At 33.7% G+C, this 23,332-nt stretch overlaps 1 protein-coding gene across 4 annotated transcripts in view; it reads right to left on the minus strand.

Moving 5' to 3' along the window:
* The window catches only part of LOC148282626 (synaptosomal-associated protein 25), a 39,304-nt gene extending 16,931 nt beyond the window's left edge, over positions 1 to 22,373 (minus strand). For 2 of the 4 annotated variants that reach the window (XM_088224803.1, XM_088224805.1), the window contains exons 1-6: positions 22,272 to 22,373; positions 21,053 to 21,094; positions 7,825 to 7,873; positions 3,355 to 3,472; positions 2,363 to 2,491; positions 1,611 to 1,755 (exon numbers count right to left, since the gene is read on the minus strand). In XM_088224803.1, the coding sequence (XP_088080929.1) occupies positions 1,611 to 1,755; positions 2,363 to 2,491; positions 3,355 to 3,472; positions 7,825 to 7,873; positions 21,053 to 21,094; positions 22,272 to 22,373 (585 nt within the window). Of the gene's footprint in view, positions 1 to 1,610; positions 1,756 to 2,362; positions 2,492 to 3,354; positions 3,473 to 7,824; positions 7,874 to 10,073; positions 10,123 to 21,052; positions 21,095 to 22,271 lie in introns of all 4 variants that reach the window. The other 2 variants (XM_088224804.1, XM_088224806.1) reach the window with 1 other exon arrangement.
* Positions 22,374 to 23,332: the final 959 nt, after the last annotated feature.

The following is a 23,332-nucleotide window of genomic DNA, read 5'->3' on the forward strand; positions in this document are numbered from 1 at the left end:
AAAAGGAAGCGAATTACAGCACAGAACACCCAGACTTGAGAAAAATCACATTTAATTATTTCATCATCACCGAAAATCGAACCCGGAACCTTCCGAGTGTAATTTAAGCATCTTAGCCATTACACCACGGAAGCCACCGAAGTTTCTTATTGATGAAGTACAATTTTGTTTTCATTATTTTTCAACTAATTTGAAATATAATTTTTAAGTAGATAGTCAGTTTAATTTTTCCCAATTATTAAATCATTAGATATTTACAAAGGTGGCTTACTCCAAGTGATTAATTTAAAAATGCAATTAGGATTTCAAACAGTAACAATTTTTTGGGACCAATAATAACAGTCCGTTTTTTGGTTGGCTGGAAGATATTGCTTTTTGCAATAAGCCTGCTAAAGTGCATATATTTTTGGATTTGATGTTTGAAGTAAATATAATATGCATCATTAATATATTATATTATTATCAAAAAGACCTCTTCTTTCAGTGAAATATTAACATTTAAACTAATACACCCATATAACATGATTTTTTGCATTATATATTACATTAAGTAAATGAGAAGGAAAAATTCATGTTACACACATTTGTAATTTGGAGGAACCTTTTTGACAAATTAAAAATGACAAAGCCCTCGATAACAATTCAAATCGAAGCCATCCAAGATCATCAGAATAAAATTACTCGGTAATCAATTTTCAAATACGAAGACAAGAAAAAAAGAATTGTATAAAATGAAATACGTCAGATTGAAAAAATTGCTTGCATGCAGAAAAGCAAGATTTTAGAACTGTTTTTTTTTTTAATATTTCATATTTTTAAGATGAATTTTAATTAAGCAGCAAGCTGGAACCAAATTCCTTATGGAAGTTATTGGCCATTATTGACTAGTCATAAAGTCATAAATAACTGTGCTAGAAAATGGGAACCAAGAAGTGGTAGAGGAGGAGCCTCAAAACTCTGATCCAGAGTCAAAGACAATACACAGGGCCATAACCCTGATCTTATTCAATCTTTTCTGTGGAATCATAATTACTCTCGATTTCATGCAATCATTTTTTTTTTTATACGCACCAGTGGGCACAATTATCGCAGTGGTGAATCACAGCGTGTAATTACACACAAGTCACATTTAATTATTGCGGAATACTGGGAATCAAACCCAGAACCCCATGCGTGAGGAAAGATTTTTAGCCACTACGCCATAGAGACTTTCACAGCAATAATATTTAACACCGTTCCCCTCTCAGCATCCAGTAGTGCATAGAGTACTGCATTGGTAAACCAAATGCAGCGTATTTCAATCATCCGTTATTTTGGGTCCACCCTGCCAGGAATTGAACCCGGGACCTCAAGAATGGTAGGCGGACGCGCCAAGCACTTCGCAACGAGGCGGACTTATCTCTGCTCGATTTTCTTATTCGGAATTTTTATCTGAGAGCAGCCATCGATCGAAAAAAACTCATCCAGGATTCTGGTTCTACTTCAGTTTTTTGTTCATTTTATATTTTCATTATACTTTTAACATAGGAATATGATACAGCTTGCTGCTAAATATTACAGTTCAGTTCTGTGAAGCAATCTGTTGTGACGTAGCTAATGAGATTAGTTACCTTGCGGTTGATGCGGTCGATCTGTCTGTTTTGGTTCTCCAGTTCAGATCCCATGTCGATGGCCATGTTCCTCAGGTTACCTATCATGGTGTTCACCTGCCCCATGTTGTCCTCCATCTCGTCTTCACGAGCGTCCTTTGTTATTCTAGAAACAATTTTTATTTTTTACAAATCAACTTATCTATCCTGAGGTTGCTCACTCTAGGCCCTAGAGTCTAGGGCATTCAACGTCTCCTCCACTAACTCGGATCCTGTAGCCTCTTTTCAGATACGCACATTGCAAAAACAAATTTCAAGCTTTAATGAGCGGATAATTAATATTTTTCTTCGTCAATAAAAGATTTGCGTTTTTTAGAATTTACATTTACTGCTTTCTCAGTCTACATAGTGAATCTGTCCATCACCATCAATACATTTTCCCAATTGCTATGGCTAAGCGGAATGTTAGTTCATTAGCTTGTTAGTAGACCAGGAGAACTAAGTCCGATCGGGCAAATCGGAGTTGTTGCCATCCCTCCACCAGTCGTTCTATGACAGCTCATACAGATCGACCCTTTCACAACAATTTGCAGTTTGCAATCTAGGGCAGTGATAGATTGTATTATCAAAAGTCTAAAGTAACATTGACGGTCTTCATCACAATAGACATTCACAGGTCGCAGTGATGTCGGGACTCTATAAGACCCTGATATCCAATTACTCTTTAAGTAAGTAATGTCGGGTTAGGAGAGAAAAGGGTAAGGATAGATTACCTCCCAATGTATCCCGCCTGCGGACCCATCCCGTTGCGATCGTCCATGACCCTCTGTGGCTGATTGTTCACCACCTTTCCATCATCGTTCCCCTTCCACGTGCCATCATCCTCCTTAAACGATGCACTCCTGGAAAATAAATCAACAATCAAAACACAAAAAAAAGTTTGAAAAGTAAAAATATATTTAATTTAACCTAATTGATCAATAATGTGCCTAAAATATGTAATAATAGTTAAAATTAAGAGCATTAGGATAATATGTCAGACAGGATCATCCAGAATAAACTGATGTTTGATGTGATGACACAAAACTCACTCAAAGACACAAGTAGTCCAAGATCTCAGGAAATCAATGAGGAAGTTCAGTGGCTTTGTGTTATTTAGTAGACTATCAAACTAGGCAAACATTTAAAAAAAATATTTTTATGTATCGTATTATCAGTGGAATTGTGATTTTGAAATTACTCCGCCTGTGACATCACAAGTTCTCTCCGGCGAGTTCTGCTGATTGCTGAATTGGCTTCCAGCAAACTGTAAATCTATCACAACACTCTATCGTTGGTTGATTCGCAAGAACTAGTGACGTCATTCAAAGCAATACATTTTTATTAATTTTTGCATGCATTTTTGAGAAATTTCACCATACAACGCTATAATAAATGCTATAATTTTTAGCAGGAGTAAGAAAACACTTTTTATATCCAATTTCACATAGCACTGAACTTCCTTATTGAGTATATAAGTCTTAGGAAGATAGCTTAGTTAAACTTGATCACTCATAAAGATACCGTATGCAAAACACCCAAATCAAAATCAATATTTATTTTTAAATGGCCAGAATACGTATTTAAACTTGAATGTTCACATATTAATTTTAAAAACTTTTATACCGTCAACAAAGTAGTGTTTCATATTTCAGAGGGAATTTAATAAATTAGTAACAATACCACAATAATATTAAATAAAACAATCAAACAATAAATATAATACTTGTTGCAAGGGAGAACGCATATTCCACAGCACTTTTCCATCCCGGAGAGATTCTTCTCGGCTTCCTTCATGTCCGCGTTAATCTGGTCCATTCCCTCCTCGATACGATCCAATTGTTCTGTTTATTGCCAAAAGCAACGGAACACAAAATCACCGGTTAGTTGGTTTACTTGTGGTAGTAAAAAAAACTGCATATTTAAAATCAATCTCCAAAACTGTTCATTGATGGTTACAAAATATATCCTAAACTGCAAGGAAATGTTAATTAAACATTTATGATGAAAGTTACATTTGATTTAAAATTACTTTTAAAATTTATATTTTTCCAAAGCATCCAACATTTTAAAGTGACTTGTAAAAGTTGTGGATAGAAAATATGTATATAAATTGATGAAAATTGTCTCTTAATTATTACCGAAATTGATTTTAAAATACAGCCCATATTAAGTCTATAATAATAAGGAAACTTTCAGATTTTTCTGTATTTTAAATATTTTAGTTTACTTACAAATTATCAAAATTATTTTTCAAAAAATTTCCTTATTAAAACTCTCGTAAACGTTTTATTCTGAATGAATATAGTTTTACTTGAGTTCATAGTTTAAACAAGTTTGATTGATTCAAATTAGATTCATATCTAACTTTAGCTGGCTTCAAAAATGTAAATGCTGGCTGTATTTTATTACAATAATTTATTTTTTTTATTCAAAAAGAGGTGCATAAAATACAATAAAATTTGAATCAAGGAATCTTGTTTAATATGTCTTGTCCGTTGTGTCAGATCTGTCTGAAGATTTCTTTTGTTGCCACGAGAAACCGACAAACAGAGAGGACACTTTTTAAACAGTCACAAAATGAAATACACAAAGGCTTTTTTCTTAAGAAACTTCATTTGTAAAAAAGATTTATCATTTGAAACATAAAAATAATAGAAAATCCCTTGACAATTTTGTATACTTTTTTTGTGATATTAGTTATTACAGATCAGTGAACAGTTGTTAATAGTTTTTAGGACAGTGTCTATTGAAAAAATATAGTTTGTATGGCTGGAAAATCGGGTAAACATGATGGTTTAATAATTTATTTCATTAATCTACACTTTTAATTTAATTCGATCCAAATTATGATTAGGGATCAATAGATTCAGTTCTGTCATTATTAACTTTTAGAATTGCCAACAGGACGCCTCGAATAATTGAAAGTACAGAAAATAGCCTGTTGTATATTCCGCAAATCTAACAATCATATCAGAATATCGAACATTAAGCAGCAAACCTCAGTGGGAGGGTTAGTTCCCGGCACATTCGTCATACATTACCAAGGAAAGCCAAGAGACACAGAACAGTTAACGAAATATGTTCCCGGTGTGTGTCGTTTGGTTGAAGCCAATATTATAGAATGAAATCAATTTGAAAAGTGTGTTTTGTGTCAGTATAGAGAGAAAGAAGGCGAGCGAATTAGTGTAAAATTTATTATAAAGTCATGTGTGGAATCTTTTTGAGTTCTTGGTAATGAAAAACGAGCGTTGGTTTGTAAAAAAAAAACAAATTTACAATGAATAATTTACACCAATTATTATATGATCGAATTAATAAATTATGAACAGATTAATTATGCAGAAACAAACACTATTATGACATAATTTAATCGATGCATACATTTTCATTGTATAATTTGTCTTTAATAAATTGGTTAGTTTTTTGTGAAGTGTCAAATATATCTGAAAGAGTAAATTATTAGTTTATTAATGTAGACATTAATAGACACACAGCGGGTGTCAGGGAGGCTTTTGAAATACAATAATCATACATTAAACATAAACACGATTAGTTAAAAATGGGAATATAGGTTCATTATTAAATCTCACATCTGTAAAATAAAACTTTCGATTTTGAAATTTTGCACCGAAGCACTGTTTAAAGAAAATTACATTTTTCAAAAAAATAATTAATAAAAAGGTAATAATTATAATAGCAAGAAAAAAATATGATTAAAGTTGTTGATAAGTGTGGTTTATTATTTAAATGGCACCTCAATTCTTCCTATCCGAGCTTAACATATTAAAATGCCAGATATATGTTTTTTAAGTAATCAATTCATTTAATTAGTTTAGTATGACCATTTTAGTATGTCATAAACCTCACTGTGAAAATAAGATATAGCTTATTGTTTATAAATGGTTTTTAAAATATTTGTAAAATTTATTTAAATGCCACAAAAACTATTTGTTGTTTACTTGTATAATTATTTTTAAATTTTGTATAGTATACTTTTCATAAACAATAAAATATCCTTATTATTAAGAATAATATTTGAATGTTAGTACATGTTATTCATTATAAATTTGTGGATGTCGTAGAGTAATATTATTTTGAAGAGAGTTTCTGTAAACACCTGAGGAAGAAAGATTATTTGTTTTCTGGAAATTGTAATGTGAATGTATGGCAGTGGGGATATAATTTATGAGTTGCCTTAACAGTATGAGTATAGATATGTCAAATTCAACAACAATATTACAAAGTGGTATTTTTTCTACAGCAAAAGCAATTTAAATAATATAACTGAAAGCGGACATCTGTCTTTCTCAAAAAAAGATTATTTTTTAACATTGATTGATACAATAAAAAAATACATGTATTGTAGTTTCGTATTATTTCTTTTTCAGTATTTAAAAGCAAGTTAATCACAATTATTTGTCGCTAATAGATTCAATAAGTTTAAAGTAAAAATCATCATAGGATAAGTTGAAAACATGTTTTAGAGAATTTGAAATAATTTTGAGTAACCTTTTTTACATTTGCAGAGTTTAAAATATAACGGATCAACAAACTATATCTCACCTTAAAAGCGGCAAATGTGATAAAATTATTGACAGCAAATATTCCTAATAATAAATAACGCGTGAGTTATTGTTAATCGGGTTCGATCGTAATATTTGTTCTTGTAAGTTCTGGAGTGTCGGGGCATTGCGTAAGAGAGAGATAATGTATGGAATGTGTATTAAGCCGGCTGAGATGTGGCGGAAGTAAGTTGCGGGTGATGAAAACTGGTGAAGGGAAAATGTTTAGAGAGTCGGATCCGTGGGAGATTCTGTATAGAAGTGAGTGGTATATATTTCAAGCGCTACAATCTACACTGTGCTCGACTAACAAATATTATGCAATGTTTCATATCAACTTCATGGACAGAGGAACACACAGATGGGGGATACGATACGTAGAATACATTCGGAAGAAACAGATATGGAGTATTCACTAATGCAGAGAGATGGTATAACATCGAGAAACAATTAATATATATAGCTGCACGATGCTGTCAACAATCAGCAGAAAACCAAATAAAACAAATGAAAAAAGATAAATAAAACAGAGAAAGATTACATCAGTCAAATAGAGATGCTAACATCGCATCGATTCATTACGGTGAAAAACATAACGATGTATGTACATAAATATAAATCCAACGCATGAAAGCGTGATATAGCTAAAAATAATAGCAGTTTAATTCTGATTACAGATTTCCACATAGGGATATTAGCACCAGCCGTATCTTCTTAACTTATTTAAATCAACATATTCAAGTGTAACTTATTTTATACAGAATCAAATTAGACTACCGTACTGACAAATTTACTTTAGAAAACATAGAGTAGATGAACATAAAAGAATTCTAACTGAGGTAGGCAGTTGTTGTGAATAACATAAATAATATTATGTATTTATTATACTTTCTATCTTTACTGCATTAGATGTCTTCAGTTAGAAATTATTAGATTTGATTATAACCTCTCTTAAAGTTTTCTGTACAACTGTAATTAATTAATTCTAGGCCGCTATTTGGTAAAGTTTAATATGAAACATTGCACCGTCAAATCGATTCAATTCATCGAAACTGATAAATGAAGAGAATAGAATAAAACAATAAATCATAACTGGCGTCTATGAGAGAAATTAAACAACTAATAAATAAATTAAATAAGGAAAAAACCAACAAGGTGCTCTCAAAATAAATTAATAATACGACAAAACGGTGACAAGATACTGTTCCCAATTTTAAAACACACATCATTTAATTCCACTGGTTAGTAAAAATACTTTTACAAGAAGTCAGAACGTTCCCAAGTCTTATTATTATGTATTGAAAAGACAGTTACAATTATAGATTATAAAAAGAGTAAATAAAACACAGAAATCTGTGAACAATATTCAAAAATGTATCATTAAATATCCCATTTTTGGTACAAATATTAACTAATTCAATCAGAAAAATATTCTAGTAGAATGCAATCAATTTAGCTGATATTCATATATGCACATAAAACGTATAGTTTTCTATGCGAGCTTTCATTTAATATCTGTAAAACGGTATCTTGCCACATCACAAAACTAAGGTTAATAATAAATCAAAAGAAATGAGAAATGGTAGAAAAAAATCTGTTTTTGTTTATGGTACAAAGGTGTGGATGCTTACCCCCTTGCTCATCCAGCATGACGAGGGTTTTCATGCCCACCTCGTGGCTCTACAAAACACACACACAGTGTCACTATATCTGTGGCCCACATATCGCCATTCTGGAGGGAACCATAGACTATAAGCGGCCATAGGGAAAGGACACAGAAAGGTTTTGCAATTTGTTTACAGCTCGTGTCCGCCTCGCTAAATAAACTAGCTAACCTAACCTTACAATGCGACAACTTCGTTACTATCCTGACCTCACAAAACGACAACTACGCTGCTATCCCAATGTAATAATAACACAGATAGTGCCAATAGATACGGGGAATCTTAGAGGAAGGGAATATAGAAATTCATTTTACAAGGGTTTATAACCAAACGTTGACTGGTTGGAGTGATCCTGTATCCACTGTGTATAATTTACTAATTTGTACATGGCCATATTTTTTTTAACTATAGTATATTTGCTGGGAAACTTCTAGACGCGAGTTTCTACAATTCTTAACGTCACCCGTTGATTCTAACCTAACCTAACGTAACTACCTAACTTAATTACACACGTTTTGATGCTTGAACCAACATCAGAAAATTTAGGATGAAATATCCTTTAAAAGCGAATAATTATATAACTGCCATAGCAAAAATTATAAGTAATATCACCTAATCTTACTTAAAACTGCTAAGCTGTCTTAACCTATCATAACACCTATTAACCTTAGTTAAGTTATTCTCTCGTAATAATACTAAAAAGTTGTATTTTGCGTATATTTGCTTGGAAAAATGTATAGCTCAAAATTGTATACTAAAGATTATAATCTCCTTAATGAATTTAATTAAAATTTCAGTGCACTCAGTACTGTCCCTAGTTGGGAACTGTCAGTTAACAGATAGAACTTGTAGACTGCTTGTTTTTATAAATCTAACAATAGTTGAAGCATTAAAAAAAACATGAAATTTTACAAATATTTCTACTTTTAAACTTCGAAGAATAAAAATGTGTAAAGAACAATTTAAAAAAATACATATTCTATGCTTTTCATGTAGTCCGTTAGTCAAAGTAAACAAATTGCAAAAGCTTCCCTCGGAAGGTACGAAAATCAAAAATAAATCAAAAAAATCAAAATACACTTTAATAAACAACTGAACAATTCTACATTGGAGGTCCATAATCTGACAGTACAGAAATGATAAGTGATTGAGGATTCCTTTTATTATACTACAGGAACATTTATGAATACGTTATTTTTACTTTTGTGCAAATGTGCGAGACAATCTAAAATTAGCAGTAACAAAATTATGGAACTCCAATAAACTCAGGAACAAGATAATGGGAAAAAAAGGAAGATCATGAAAACAATGATATCTGATGATGGAAGAAGTCAAAAATTCATTAACTGGAAACAAAAATTATAAAATTAAGCCAATTAATATAATCAGATGTAAGCCATTCCTAAAAAAAATGAAATCATTTCAAGAGCTTAATATTTACTGAAATGTAAATAATAACTTAAAATTACCAAATAATAAATAAACATGAAGCAATATGGACCGCTGTTCTTGCGGAGTTAGGTGAGGTTAGGTTAGGTTAGGTTAGGTCGGCGGGGGGAGGAAACAAGAAGAGCGGTCCGGGTATTGCGCAACAGGAAAGGTGGAAGAGCCATTAAACATTCCTCCGAACATCGCAGATCCAACATCCCGAACGAACAATGAAATGCTTTTTCTCTATAAACATCGAAAAGTAAACAGATCCCAAGTACAAAATAAAAACAATCAGAAATAAAAACATCTTTCCTAAACAACTATGAAATAAAACAGTATAGAAAGATCCGACAGGTGTTGAAGATGAACCTTCTATATAAGATAGCTTTGCAACAATCAATCGGCCGCTCTATATTAAGATGAGAGAACTTCGACCCCATAACACAAGAACCAAGAACACAAAAACAAACAAACCAGTCCCGCAAAGGGGAGAGTTAAGGGAGGTGTGGGAGGGGTGCGGTGCGGCGGTGCTTACCCCCCTGGTGGCCTAGCAGCCGGGCGCTGGCCTCGCCGCGTTCCTCGCTCTATACAGAAGTAGGTAGTCAGTAGGGGACCTGCGCTAGGGACGCGGGCGGGAGCGACAAGCGGGCACAGCGGGCTACAGACGGCATGCGGCTACACTACGCTACCTCTACTGCCGTGTGGTGAGTGAGTGTCCCGGGGCGTGCCTGTGGCGGCGTGTGGCGTGTGGTAGTCAGTAGGTAGTTAGTAGTATGTTCACTCACCTCCCTGGTCGTCTAGGGCGACCAGAGTGCGTATTCCCGCCTCCTTGCTCTACGGGCCCGGCCAAACAAACAGAAAGGGACACATCCATGTTAGTATCGAGTGGGCGGGGGGCGGGGCAGCTGACCCCGCGGGGCCAGCTCTCCCGCCTCCCCGAGTGTATCACAGTGAGAGACCGAACATATATGTGAGCTTAGCCGCGACATAGCCAAATATCACCATGTAGTAAAGAGAGATGGAGAGACCGCCGCCATCTTGTCATTGCTGTCTCCCATCGCGTGGTCTGTGAATCTGCGGAGAGTAGTGCCCGTGTTAGATTTAGTACGACGCTGACCGGGAGCCGTGACTGTCGGTGAGGATGAGTGACGTGATGCAGGATGAGGTGCTATATATTCCCGGGAGGTGAGACTGTGATGGGACAGTACGAGCACTGCACACTGCACATTGCGCACACTGAGGGGACCTACTACTAAAAGGCTACTACTGATGGTACACTACCACAAACTACACAAATATAACAAATTTCACATTTTACATGACAGTAAAATAATCATTTTCATTATTTAGAATGTGTGAAAATATTATTTTGACTGTGAATGGGTTTTATTATCATTGTGATAGTGCAATCTGGAATGTGTTTAGAATGAAAAAGAATTTATTATTGTAAAGAATAGCTCAATCCAATCGATGCTTATAGCATTAAAGGCATTCTCATCAGTAAGTACGGCACAGGTATAAATATTGGATTATTGAAACAAGAAAGTTGATTGTGTTTAATGCCATCTATTGTACCGGTTACAAAGCTTCAAATTGTATGCACGCTAATGAAAACAGTAAAAAATCCCAAGCAAACTGAGTGTGTTTCTAAAGGAAATTAACGTTTAATAGCAATATAGGTCTCAATGAATAGAGGGCGATTAACCCAAATCATGGTATTTACTTTGTCGAATATATATGTTTAAATATATAGTGGGCTCTATGCTATTACTAGATAACTTCAAAATCAGAATTTTTAAGTTGACCACTAAAAACATAATTATCTTCCTTCGTGAATGTTACAAATAGACAAGTCGTGCATTCAAATCATCAGACAGATCACGGAGGAAGATACAAATATGTGTTTTAGCGGTTAACTCAGAAATGGTGATTTTGAAGTTTTCTAATTGTAGCATTCTGCGGTTGATGGTGGATTAAGAGACGAAATGTCTCCCAGTTCTAGATGAATGGTTTCTATAGGGAGAGTGCATAGTTGATGGTTCGGTGCAGTTAGGCAACAAGGCGATATATCAAGTGGAGACACATGATGATTATGAATGAGTTACGACGTCAATGATGTCCAAAAATGATTGATGTGTCATGTCTCGATGTTTTTTGACCAACGCTGTGAAATAAAATATTTATGGCACCTGAAATGGTGAGTTAACAAACTGCCGTTCAAAAAACATGGATAAAAAACAGACTTCCGTGAAAACATTGTGTCACAGTATAGAGTAGTTCTGAAAGTTAAAATAGGTTAGAAGTAACTTGAGATTGATATTTTATTTATTGGTAAGTATCAAATTGCGTTATGATTAGTGCATTTTAAAATTTTGAAGGCGATATAAATAAAAAAAATCAATCAAAAGTACGTAATGGGTAATAAATTAATAGTATATTCATTCTTGTTTGGGTTGTCGTAGTCTTCAATGACCTGTAAAGTGGAGTTTGTATCCCTGAACATGATGATGGAAAGTATGGTAGGTACTGTCTTTAGTCATGATCGGTGGCTCCCGAGTTGTCAAGTGCTTGCAGAAGAATAATTCTTGATTATAGTTCAGCGTGATATCTATAAAGACAGGCTTTATATATTCAGAGAGATAGGGTTATATAAAGAGAGAGAGTAAACCGGAGAAGTCATATTGTGTGTACAACATGCTTAATTACACTTCATACGCTGCTAGCTGCCTAGGATGCTGCCCCGGTAAGGAAAGAGTCCGGACTGAAGTTTAATACATCAATCAAGTCAAAAAGGAATAAGGTATTTTCTAACATCAAGTAAAACGCCTTGATGGCTATTGTCACCTTTACACTGTTCTACAACGAATGCTTTCACAAGGCAATTGGGAACAATGAGAAATACCCTGATGTGATAAAAATGCTATCTATGAAGATACTCTTTCGCTAAATAATTTAAATGAGCACAACATACAGTTTAAAAACATTTAGTTAAAATTCGGTAATGAAAACATTTTTAATTGACAGGTGATTGGTATAAAGTTGTCAATCGTTTAAAATTCTAAAATGTATCGGAGCCGAGCTATTTTGAATACGGGAGCAACATCCCAAAACGCATTTGACAGACAGATCTTATCAAGGTACAACAGACGTGTGTATTTTATACAAAATCATATAAGGAATATCCATATAAAACACACATTCATAGAAAAATTATAGGAAGAAGTAAAGATATACATAGACAGTAAATATACATATGGAAACAGTGATATACAGAAACAGATAGGGAGCAACAGTCAGCAGCCACTAACAGCGAAAGGACGGTGAGGGATGGAGGAAGAAGGGGGAAAAGAGATTATTGTGCCTTTATTAAAAGCTACAAGATCAAAACTAGTACCTACCGAAATAAATTATTAAAATAAAGATACCTCGTTCAATTTCAAGGAGATTGGGAGACCAAAAATTTAATGTTACTTTGAAGTCGCACTGTACTTTCATTCAAAGAATATAAATATTAGAACAATGATTTAATATGATTGAGTTATTACATACTTAGTTTGTAATATTTTGCTTATGAATTCAAGAATTCAATAACAACATTAGGGAGAATACTTAACCGGTGATATTTTTTTAAACTAGTTTGATGAAAAAAAGCTATTTAAATATTATACTCAAATTGCATTGTATTTTCTATTGATAAAAAATTACATTTTTAAAATATTTTAAACATATTAAAGATATGAAAAACGATGAAAGTGAAATCAACCAACGCAGGTTTAATTTCATTCAGAAATGTTAAGTATTTTAAATGGCTGTATTGTTTTTAAAAATGAAACTTTCAATAGTATGTTTTATTCTTAATTAGGTACTCGTGTTTTAGAAGAGGGTAATAGATAGCGACAGACTAAAGATAATCTGGAGAGGGGTGGAGAGGGAGCAGGCGGGTGTGTACGGTGATGTTCCATACTGCCAAACATTTCCATCAGCAGGCAGTCAAATCATATTCAGCATCGCACCTTAAGAGAAGAAGCTCGGGGAAAGCACATTGAACAGAACATACCCAAGGGAAATGCAAACATTACGAAACAGGTCAAAGACATCAAGAGCATGCCATATTCATAGTTTATTTTCTCTTTATACGATCCTATCAGACACATGAGAATGAAAAACTTTTTGAAATACTTAAACGGGCCGTTTACATGGACAATACAATAGATATGACAATACTGTCATGTCCCAGCTCCGTGAACAGCCTCGAGCGAGCAGGACAGAACGCTGGGACAATACGAAAATTCTTAAAAAATATTATTATTTATTTTATACCATGGAGTTGTTAAAGGTAGAACAAAACAATAAAAAGGGTTGAAATTTTTTTTGGGAGCTACACGTTGGCCACGCGCAATGGTGGAGGTTGGTCATTGTTCCGCGGAGATAGCCTGCCCGTCTATCTCGCTGGCGATGTCTCAAGACAATGTTTTGTCCTATGAATTGTTGTTTTCACGTGGACAGTGGTTGAGTCCTGGGACAAAATAATGTATCGTCTACATGTAAACGCTACTAAAACAAGATGTTTAACAGTGTATAAATCATTGACGTAATTTCTCGAAAGTGAATTCCGAATTGGTCAATAGGGAAATGCAACTTTTTTTTACAATTTTAAATTAGTCTATGAATTAGGTCTATGAAATATACTGTTAAAAAAAAACCTTTTTTTTACTGATTACTAAAAATAGTTTTAAATTTATAATTTTAAAACCGCGAAAACGGTTCACTGCATTGGCCACGCCCCTAATACGTCACGATTCGGTTAAATTTTGAACTTTGTTTATGACCGTTTAAATTAAAATAGAAAATCGTCACGAAACTTCACAATAGGGAAATATCACATACTACAAATGGCGAAAAAAATATATGAACTGGATTTAGAATAATTAATTGTATTTTCAAAATCGATATGGATATTGTGGAGAAATGTTTTCATACATAAATGTAAAAAAGAAATTTAATAAAAATACGTCGCTAGAAAAAGGCAACATGTTTGGCCTTGGTGGTTGCGACGTCAAGATTCGTGACAATGTTCTAAACAAATTTGAATGGGCAGGAACAAATAAACATAAATCGTGACGTATTAGGGGCGTGGCCAATGGAATGACCATTTTCGCGGGAATTCTGAATTACAAATTTAAAAATATTTTTTACGCTACCAATAATTAGCAAAAAAAACTTTTTTTACTAGACAGTATTTCATAGACCTTTATTACTTTAAAAACGTAAAAAAAAAGTGATATTTCCCTATTGTCATGGCCAAACATGTCGCGTTTTTGTAAAGACATATTTTTTAACAATTTATTTTTAAAAATTACGTATGAAAACATTTCTTCAGAATATCCTTTTTGTTTTGAAAATACAATGAATTTTTCTCAATCCATTTCAAATGTTTTTATCGGTATTCGTAATATGAGATATTTTCCTATTTTATTATAAAAATCGCTCTTTCTCACCTTTACTTTATCTCTTCATACCTAAAGTATTCCTTTTTTCTCCTAACTAATTTGTCCTGATATTATTCTATTATATTAATACTGTAAAAAACTTAAACTGGGTGTATTTACTATCTTTAATACATATTTATTAATATTATTCATATTGTTTTTACTTTTACTTTTTATGTTGCTACTCTACGGTGGAGGCTGGCCATTATCGTGGAATTTTTTTTTTTTCGTAAAATATTTCAGTATACAAATTTAATTAACATCGACCCTCTACAAAATAGCGACATGAAAAATATGAAATCTGACATTGGCCCTTCCAGATCCAAGTCACAGATTAAATTGTTTCTGGACCGGCACCTGAAGAGTAGGACTGATCACCTTACCTTCGTGTAACAGACGATCTAAATACGCTGCATTCGGTTTATAAATGCAGTGCCCCATACACCACTGGATGCGGAAAGGAGAATGATGATGATAATAATTTCATTTTGAAAATTCGAATGTGCCAAAAGGCAAAATAATTCTTGCTTAAAAATTCCCTAGTTAACTCCTCTATCACGTTTTTACAACGAACGAAGCGTCTTCATAGTATAGTGTAGATTTTTAGTTTATTTTTGTTTCAATTTTTGTACAAAATTGTAAGATTCTGTATTAATACCTAGAATTTGTCCAAATACTCCTTATTTTCTCAAACTGAACGGTTTGGGTTGGTAGGAAGAAATTGCCTAAGGCAACATGTATATAAAATGTATACGTCTATTAAACTGTTTAGTAATGTTTGCATTTTGTAAAAACATTAAAGGGAAAGGAAAAGGGTTGTTCAATTTTTTTCAAATCTACAATTTTCAAAATAAAAACACGAAATATTGTAAAAGGGGCCTCCTTCAATCGCTTTCATTGATTACTCGAGATTCGCAGATACGTTAAGGTGATTCTAAACGACAATATGTAACTAATTATTCATAGATGGCGCTTTCATCATTTTTAATTGAAAGATGCCATTTTTACGTTTATTTAATGGAAATTTTACAAAACTTGGTTTGCGGAAACTTTATACTAGTATATAAATTGTAACAAATACCATAACAATATAATTTAGGTCTTTTTCACAAAATGGTGTACAAAACAAAAAATAATTGATCTTATTTTTTGTTTTGTACGCCATTTTGTGAAAGGACCGATTTTATATTGCTATGGTATTTGTTACAATAGTGTAAAGTTTCCGCAAACCAAGCTTTGTAAAATTTCCATTGAAAATAGGCGTAAAAATAGCATTTTTCAATAAAATATTATAAAGGCGTCATCTCTGAATAATTAGTTTCATATTTTCGTTTAGAATCACCTTAACTAATTTATTATTATTATATTTTTATTAACATAATGAATTTGCAGAATTTATTATAATTCAAAGTGACCGGTAAAATTAAACAAGAAAAAACATACTGACAAATGAACTGAGTCAAAGTAGTCCTAAAAGAAAATCGAATTAATCTATCGATTATTTTAATCACGAAAATGTTTTAAAAGGGAAGCTTCTTTGGTACCAAACTGGTATAATTAAAATCTTGTGTAGATTTAAAAAAATAAAAAAAACTATTTCTTGCGACCTGAGTAAGTAAAAGTAATCTCACAATTTTGTTTCATTGAAATTGAATTCTATGTTCATAATTAATAAAAATGGCGATTGAAGGAGCGACTTGCCTTATCGCGGAACGCGACTCGAGGGAAAAATAAAAAACGAACTTTTCAAATGATCGAATAAGAAATTCGAACGAATGCGCTCGAAAAAAACAAAATACAATAATTGTACAATTTTCCCTCGGCATGACTCCCTTAGTTAGGAAATAATTGAAAATCATTGTATAATTAAATATTTAGAAGTTTTTTAAAATGTCGATTGAATTTTTTGTTTCGCAATCCGCGGTATCCACGATTCGTTCGATTTAAAGTACGACCATTTTACGAATTTATTCAGCTTCTCGTTTTAATCGCGGTAGGTAGCTTATTGTTTTTTCATCATTTTTTAAAATAGCGGGGCAATATTGAACAGTCGGGGATGGGACAGCTCGGGCGGTAACAGTACAGTAACAATTATAATAATAACACTGAGCAACAGTGACATTGGCATTGGGAACATCAAGGGAACATGAGCAGGGACATTGGGGGCAACATGAAACATTGGTACGACACATGTCAGCATTACACAAAGTCGGGTGCGTGCGCAGGCAACAAATGCTCGATATCATCCCATAATGTGTACATGAAAGAACACTTTTCGCGAACAATCAAAAGACAAGTTAGAAATGTAAAATTAATCAAAGCTAAGTTTAATCATTACTGTGGCAAACGATCATTACCACTTTCTAATCCTAGAATCTTCAATTCTCTGGATGTAATTAGTATTGGTAACATAGCAGTATTAAAAAGGGCCATACTTAAAATCTTGCTAAATCACCTTCGAATTAAATCCAATGTTTGCATACAAAATTTTAATAATAGTAATTTATTCGCATCCAATAGTTAATAGAGCATTGGATTGGTAAATCAATTGATTTATTAAATGATTTGTAAATCAAGATGATTAATTAAGGGCCTTCTTCTACAGGTAAAACCACTAGTGTTTTTCCCAACGCTGGCTGATGCAGCAATTTCCGTCGTCATCACCAAAGTACTTTCGAAACGACCCAAATTTTTACCGGACACGGAGCTATGAGAAGTTACCTACATAGGTTTAAATGAAGGAATGATGACTATTGTCCATGCGATGATATTTCTTCACAGAGTATCGAGCATCTGTTATTTCAGTGCCCATTTTTCAGTTTACAACGCCATAATCGTGAAGCAGAATGTAGGAAAGGTGGAATATCCTTAACAGATATTCACACTGTCGTTAAAAGTAGTTATCACGCGCCATTGTTCTTGGACTTTGCAACAATGGTGATTGGACTCATAAAGGTAATGAACCAAAATCGGTGATCGAACATCCTATTTCTAAGACAAACAATTACTATTTTTTTCGAGTACCTTAGCCTTGTACATGACACGTTAGGCTACTAAATACATAGGTCCAAATATGTATATATTTTTTAAAAAAAGACCAAGGACCGTGAAATGTTGAAATAAAAGACGATACCATAAACGAGGTTACGGGGATCGAGCCCGAAACCTCGTTTATGGTATAAAAACACGCTGACCACTATACCACAAAGCCAAAATATAATCAGATGAACTTCTTTTCATGCTCCGAAAATGCTTAATATTTTACAAGGCCAAAAAATGGACGGACCGTTTTCTTAAATTATAAACAGACTCGTTTCTTAACAACTTGATTAAAATAAAATGATTTAAATACGCAAAATGGTTTTGTTTTAAGTAGGAACATTTTAACCTTCGCAAAACAAAAATTAATTTAGAGGCTTTGAAGCCAAGGACAACAAAAGAGAGATCAAAAGAAAACGAAAAATAAATATTAGGTCAAAGTGGGAAACCGGGACGTTTTCAAGCTTCGGGGGAAAATATTGGAAGGGGTTTTTTATTAACTCTCCCTTCCCGGTGATGTGTAGCTAGTACACATTGCATCTAATAACTTTAATATCTCCATAGACATAATAAATTATGGGGTTAAGATTTTCGATATTCCCCCGTTACACATACATTAACGTATCGGTTAAAATATTTTTTCATTCAATAATTTATGCTTATTGAGAACAGAAAAAACATTTTACCAAAAATCGGAGATAAATCACAAATACAATAGAAAGTTTACCAATGTGTCGCATGTTGCGGAGTACGTAGTAAAAGACTAATCCAAATTTCTAATTGCCTCGCACACTCGTATTCGGGAGCGAGAGACAATTTCACACGTCATACGCGCGAAAAGCTAAGTTTCTAGTATTTCTCCCAGACGCCAGTTAGTAGCTTTCCGACTTTCATCGGGGGTGGTTCTTTCACCAGCGCTGCGAGCATGAGCTAATGTTTTTTTCGTGTTGCTATACACGAAAATTGTCAACAATAGATTAGAAATATCATCACTTTTGACTTCAGCCATAAATAATTTAAGCAATTGCCTATGAATATTACATTTTTCCGATATCAAATCTCTCACTTTTTGCATGTGTAATGACTACACAGCACCGTAACGCGCGGGTGTTTTTGGGACAGTAAGGGAAAAGTTAAATTATGCATACAAATTGGAGGCAATTGGTAATTTAATACTGGGTTTCTTAAATGCCTTGATATAGTTAACTCAAAGCGGCTTTCCTAAACGTAAATTAACTTTCCTTTTTTCAAATGGTGCAATCATCTTCTTCGCTGTTAGAATTTTTGCAAGTTATTTTCAAATGTTTCAATTTAAAAAAACCTTCAAAAAGAATCGTCTTATGAACAATGTTTTAAGAATATCCAAATCCATGTAGAATAGTACTGGATTCAACCTCTCAGGGACCTAAGGACTTAAACATCCATTCTCAAAAAAGTTATACATCTACAATAATTAAAATATCAAATAATGGTTGTTTAAAAAAATCGATATCGCGCTTTCTTAACAGACTTAAGATGCTTTAAAAGGAATGTGTATAATTTATTTTAAAATATAATTTTAATTTGGTTCTTTATGTTGTTAGATTTAAACTAATCTATTGACAAAAGCGAATGGTGAATGAAAAAAATATATATTACATTATTTATTCCCGTATTAAACACAAGCATCTTGCTTTTATAGGAGAGGTAGCAAAGTCATACGAAAACAATGTTTGTACGTATAAAAAATTATATTGTTTGTGTTCGCAAATTTAATGAAAATAATAAAACGTGATCTAAAATTTGAGACCTTTTGGTTATCATTGCTTATTGAGGGTTAACTTGAAATCAATTGTAAATTGAATCTCTCTTGCGTAAGAGTTTCCCGAATAGTTATGCCGTATGATATCGAGCAGTTGGCGCATGCGCAACGATTGGGGTCATGCAGCGGGAGGCGGCGGTGGCCGGGCTCTGGCCGGGGTCAGGGGCCCCGCGGGGCCGACTCCAGTCTGAAACAGCCTCGATCTGGTACCACACAAAAACCCAACATCGACCGATTGGCTGACTCCGAAAAAAAAAACAATTTAAAAAAATTAACCGCTATTATAATCAAATCAATTAAAACTCGTATTTTATAATGAAAATCGCGAATCAGCCGAGCAGCCAATGAATTGGAGTGGAATTCAGACGATGCTTTCTGAATCCTTATACCAAAAATTTTACCGTGCAAATTGGGTCAGATCTAACTGATCTAACTCATTTCGAACGAGAATGGCCAAACAATGGCGTAGCTTTCGCGAAAATTTGTATCAAAAATTGGCAAAGAGCCAACAGTAATCGATCGATACATGGGATTACATTCTACCTTGAACTTGGAACGATCGATTAGGTGTTGGAGTATGCAAAATGTGAATTTCACAAATTGATGGGAATATTTTGGTAGGGATCAGTTTAACATCTGGGAATAATAAATCGGATCATTTTTCCAACGGAGAATTTAGGATTTATCAAAAAAAAAATTAGAAACGGTACCAGATCAGGCGAAGAAGGGTCCGAGAATATTCTTAAACCCTAAAACATCTTCATACTAAAACAACTCGTACCCATACAAATGAACCTCAAAGTTTGTTCTCGGGATACTTTCGTTTTGCTTGATGTACCGAAAAGAAAACACCAAAAATGGGTATTATAACTAAGCATTAATAATTATTCATAAAACTGCATTTGCGGTTTTTCTTTCGACAAGAAATTATTCATTTCAAAAAGGTGTTTTTCTTCCGGAACATTCCTCACATCAATTGTATTTATTTAGTGGAAAGATGGACACCAATTACGATTATTACCCCGAGGTATGGGACGGGGAGAGTGACGTAGTCTCCACCTCCCATAACAGACCAAACAAACACGCGATCAACTGAAGTCACGGGAAACCACGCGGCCATGGTAGGAAACAATACCGACAGAATTAACGACAGCAATACAAACGACAACTAAACTAGAAAAAATCTCATTTATGAGTTCATGTTTTTTACTAATTTTGTTTATTTACCATTTAAAAAACCCATTATGTTTACATGAATATATTAAATGGTCAAGTCATGATATGTATCGTCTAATTAGTATAGTCATCATGAGCTTGATTGATGATTTCAGTTGATCGCGAGGTACCATCAAAATTTTGAGACGAAAAATTTCACAGGAGTTAATTTAAGGGGGAAAGTATGAAAATTGTTTAATATCTGTATTTGACAACTTACCTCCTCACATAGTGACAGCATCCGTCTCGTACTATCGAGGGACTGAAATAAAAATTACGGCAATTAAACGAAACACGATATTAGAAATATTAGTAAAAATTACGACAGTTAAAAGAAGCGTGATATTGGCAAAAACGTAGTATTACCAAGTCTGCAAAAATAATAATGGTTAAAACCCTCATTCTTCCTATATTCTTGTACGCCACAGAAACGTGGACCTTGAGAGAAAGAGAACGAAGAAAGAAAGACGCTTTTGAAATGTAGTGCTGGGCGTCGAATGCTGCGGATACCATGGACAGCCCATAGGACTAACATCTCTATAATCCGAGAACTTGGTATTGAACAGCGTCTTTCTTCCACTGTACAAATCCGTGTTCTCGGGTACTTCGGCTACGTTGCGAGACGAAGAGACGATATGGAAAAAATAGTGGTACAAGGCCGATTAGAGGGAACTCGATCTCGTGGAAGAAGTCCCACCCGGTGGCCAGATTTGGTGACAGAAGCGACTGGCGTTCCTCTTGAGGAGGCCCTCAGAAGCGCTGAAGATAGAAGAGGATGGAGGTGGATCGTAACGACGGGATTCCCTCCTGCCAATGTGACCACAACTGCTCTGCCAAGACCAAAAGACCGAGAAGAAGAAATTAGCTTAATTTCCTACAATATTTTTTGAAATTATCTATCCAATCCTGTACTTACAACTTACAACCTGTTCTATTTGCTTACCTCTAAAAGAATCTTTTCAAATATAAAACAAAGCAATGATCAACATCTTAATAGTAATCATTATGTAATTTGATCAGAAAACCTAGTTTAGGTTGTTTTTAAAAGACGGTCGAAAGTTAAATCAATGAACTAGTGACGGGTTTCGGCATTTTCCCGACTTTCTCTAATTTTAAAACAGGTAGATTATATCATTATTACTAAAATTAGCTTTCTTTTGCAGTATCAAATTTTAATGCTACATTTTCTGTCTGTAATAAATGATGCGAATAAGAAAAACTTTTTTTCCTTTTTTTTAATGACTTTTATAAAACGCTTTTTTCTCACAATTGATTGTCATAATCATAGCCTTATGACGAAATTTAAAAAAATACGTTTTCATCAACATCATCGCGATTTACTTGATCGAAAAGTTTTTTGCGTTTTTCTCGAAAGTGGATTTTTCGAGTTACGGCGGTTTAGGGATCGCACGGCAGTACTGCTGAAGCATTATACTCACGTCATCGGTAACTTGTCCAGCTTTCAACTGTAACTCCTGAAGCTCAGTCCTGGGGACTCCTGGCGCCTCCCCCGCCGGTTCGGCTGGTGCTCCTGACGGCATCCTGGGGACGAAATTAAAACATGAGTAACATGGAGGAAGATTGATTGTTTCGAAAGTGAAATCCTCCCCAACCCAAAGCCTTCTCACATTTAAACACTTCGTGAATAGAAAAGTAGTTTTCTATAATCAAAATAATGTGTAAGATTAATGAAATTGCCAATACTAGTTCTTAAGAAAAATAAATATAACAATGTAAAAAAAATGAGAGATGAACTAAAATGGTTATCTGTAAGAAGGAGACTTAAATTTAATATGTTGATATTTATACATAATTTTTTTCACGATAAATTACCAAAATATTTTAAGGATAAAGTTGTCTTAAACAAAAATTGTCATGAATATGCTACTAGACAAAAAGATAATATAAGACTACCATTATTGAAAAGAGCTGAGTCGCAAAATTGTTTGATGTATAAGGGTTTAAAAATGTATGATGAGATGCCTGAATGTATGAAGAATGAAAAGTGTCTGAAAGAATTTAAAAATAAATGTATAAGTTACTGTAAGGAAATGTAAATATATATAGATGATGTAAATGTACATAATAGTTTATATTCGTTTTAATATAAGCTAACTTAAGAAATAAATAATAAAAAAATAAAAAAATACTGGTAAATTAATTTCGTGTTATTATATCGTGTATGCATACATACATTGCACTCTCAGCATCAACCCAGCGGTGCTATTCTGAACCGCTCTCGCGGCCGTAGAAAACACTTTTATCTCGCGTATTTATATACAAAATACGCTAAAGTAAAAGCTTTTTTCTACGGCCGCAAGAGCGTTTGGAATATCACCCCAGATGAGACTCTGAAAGATTACGGCCAATGCGTTGCATTTACTCAAACTATAATTTAATTGACATAATTGTAAATTATCATAAACGGATTTCCAAATCGACGAATACAGTTCTGTGTGTGAAATAGAACCAGAACCCGGGACGAGTGTTTAGACTGGAT

The sequence above is a fragment of the Micrasema longulum genome, unplaced genomic scaffold (genome assembly GCF_059751315.1).
Source record: "Micrasema longulum isolate JH-2025_06_02 unplaced genomic scaffold, ASM5975131v1 h1tg000309l, whole genome shotgun sequence".
In the NCBI taxonomy this organism is placed as follows: domain Eukaryota; kingdom Metazoa; phylum Arthropoda; class Insecta; order Trichoptera; family Brachycentridae; genus Micrasema; species Micrasema longulum.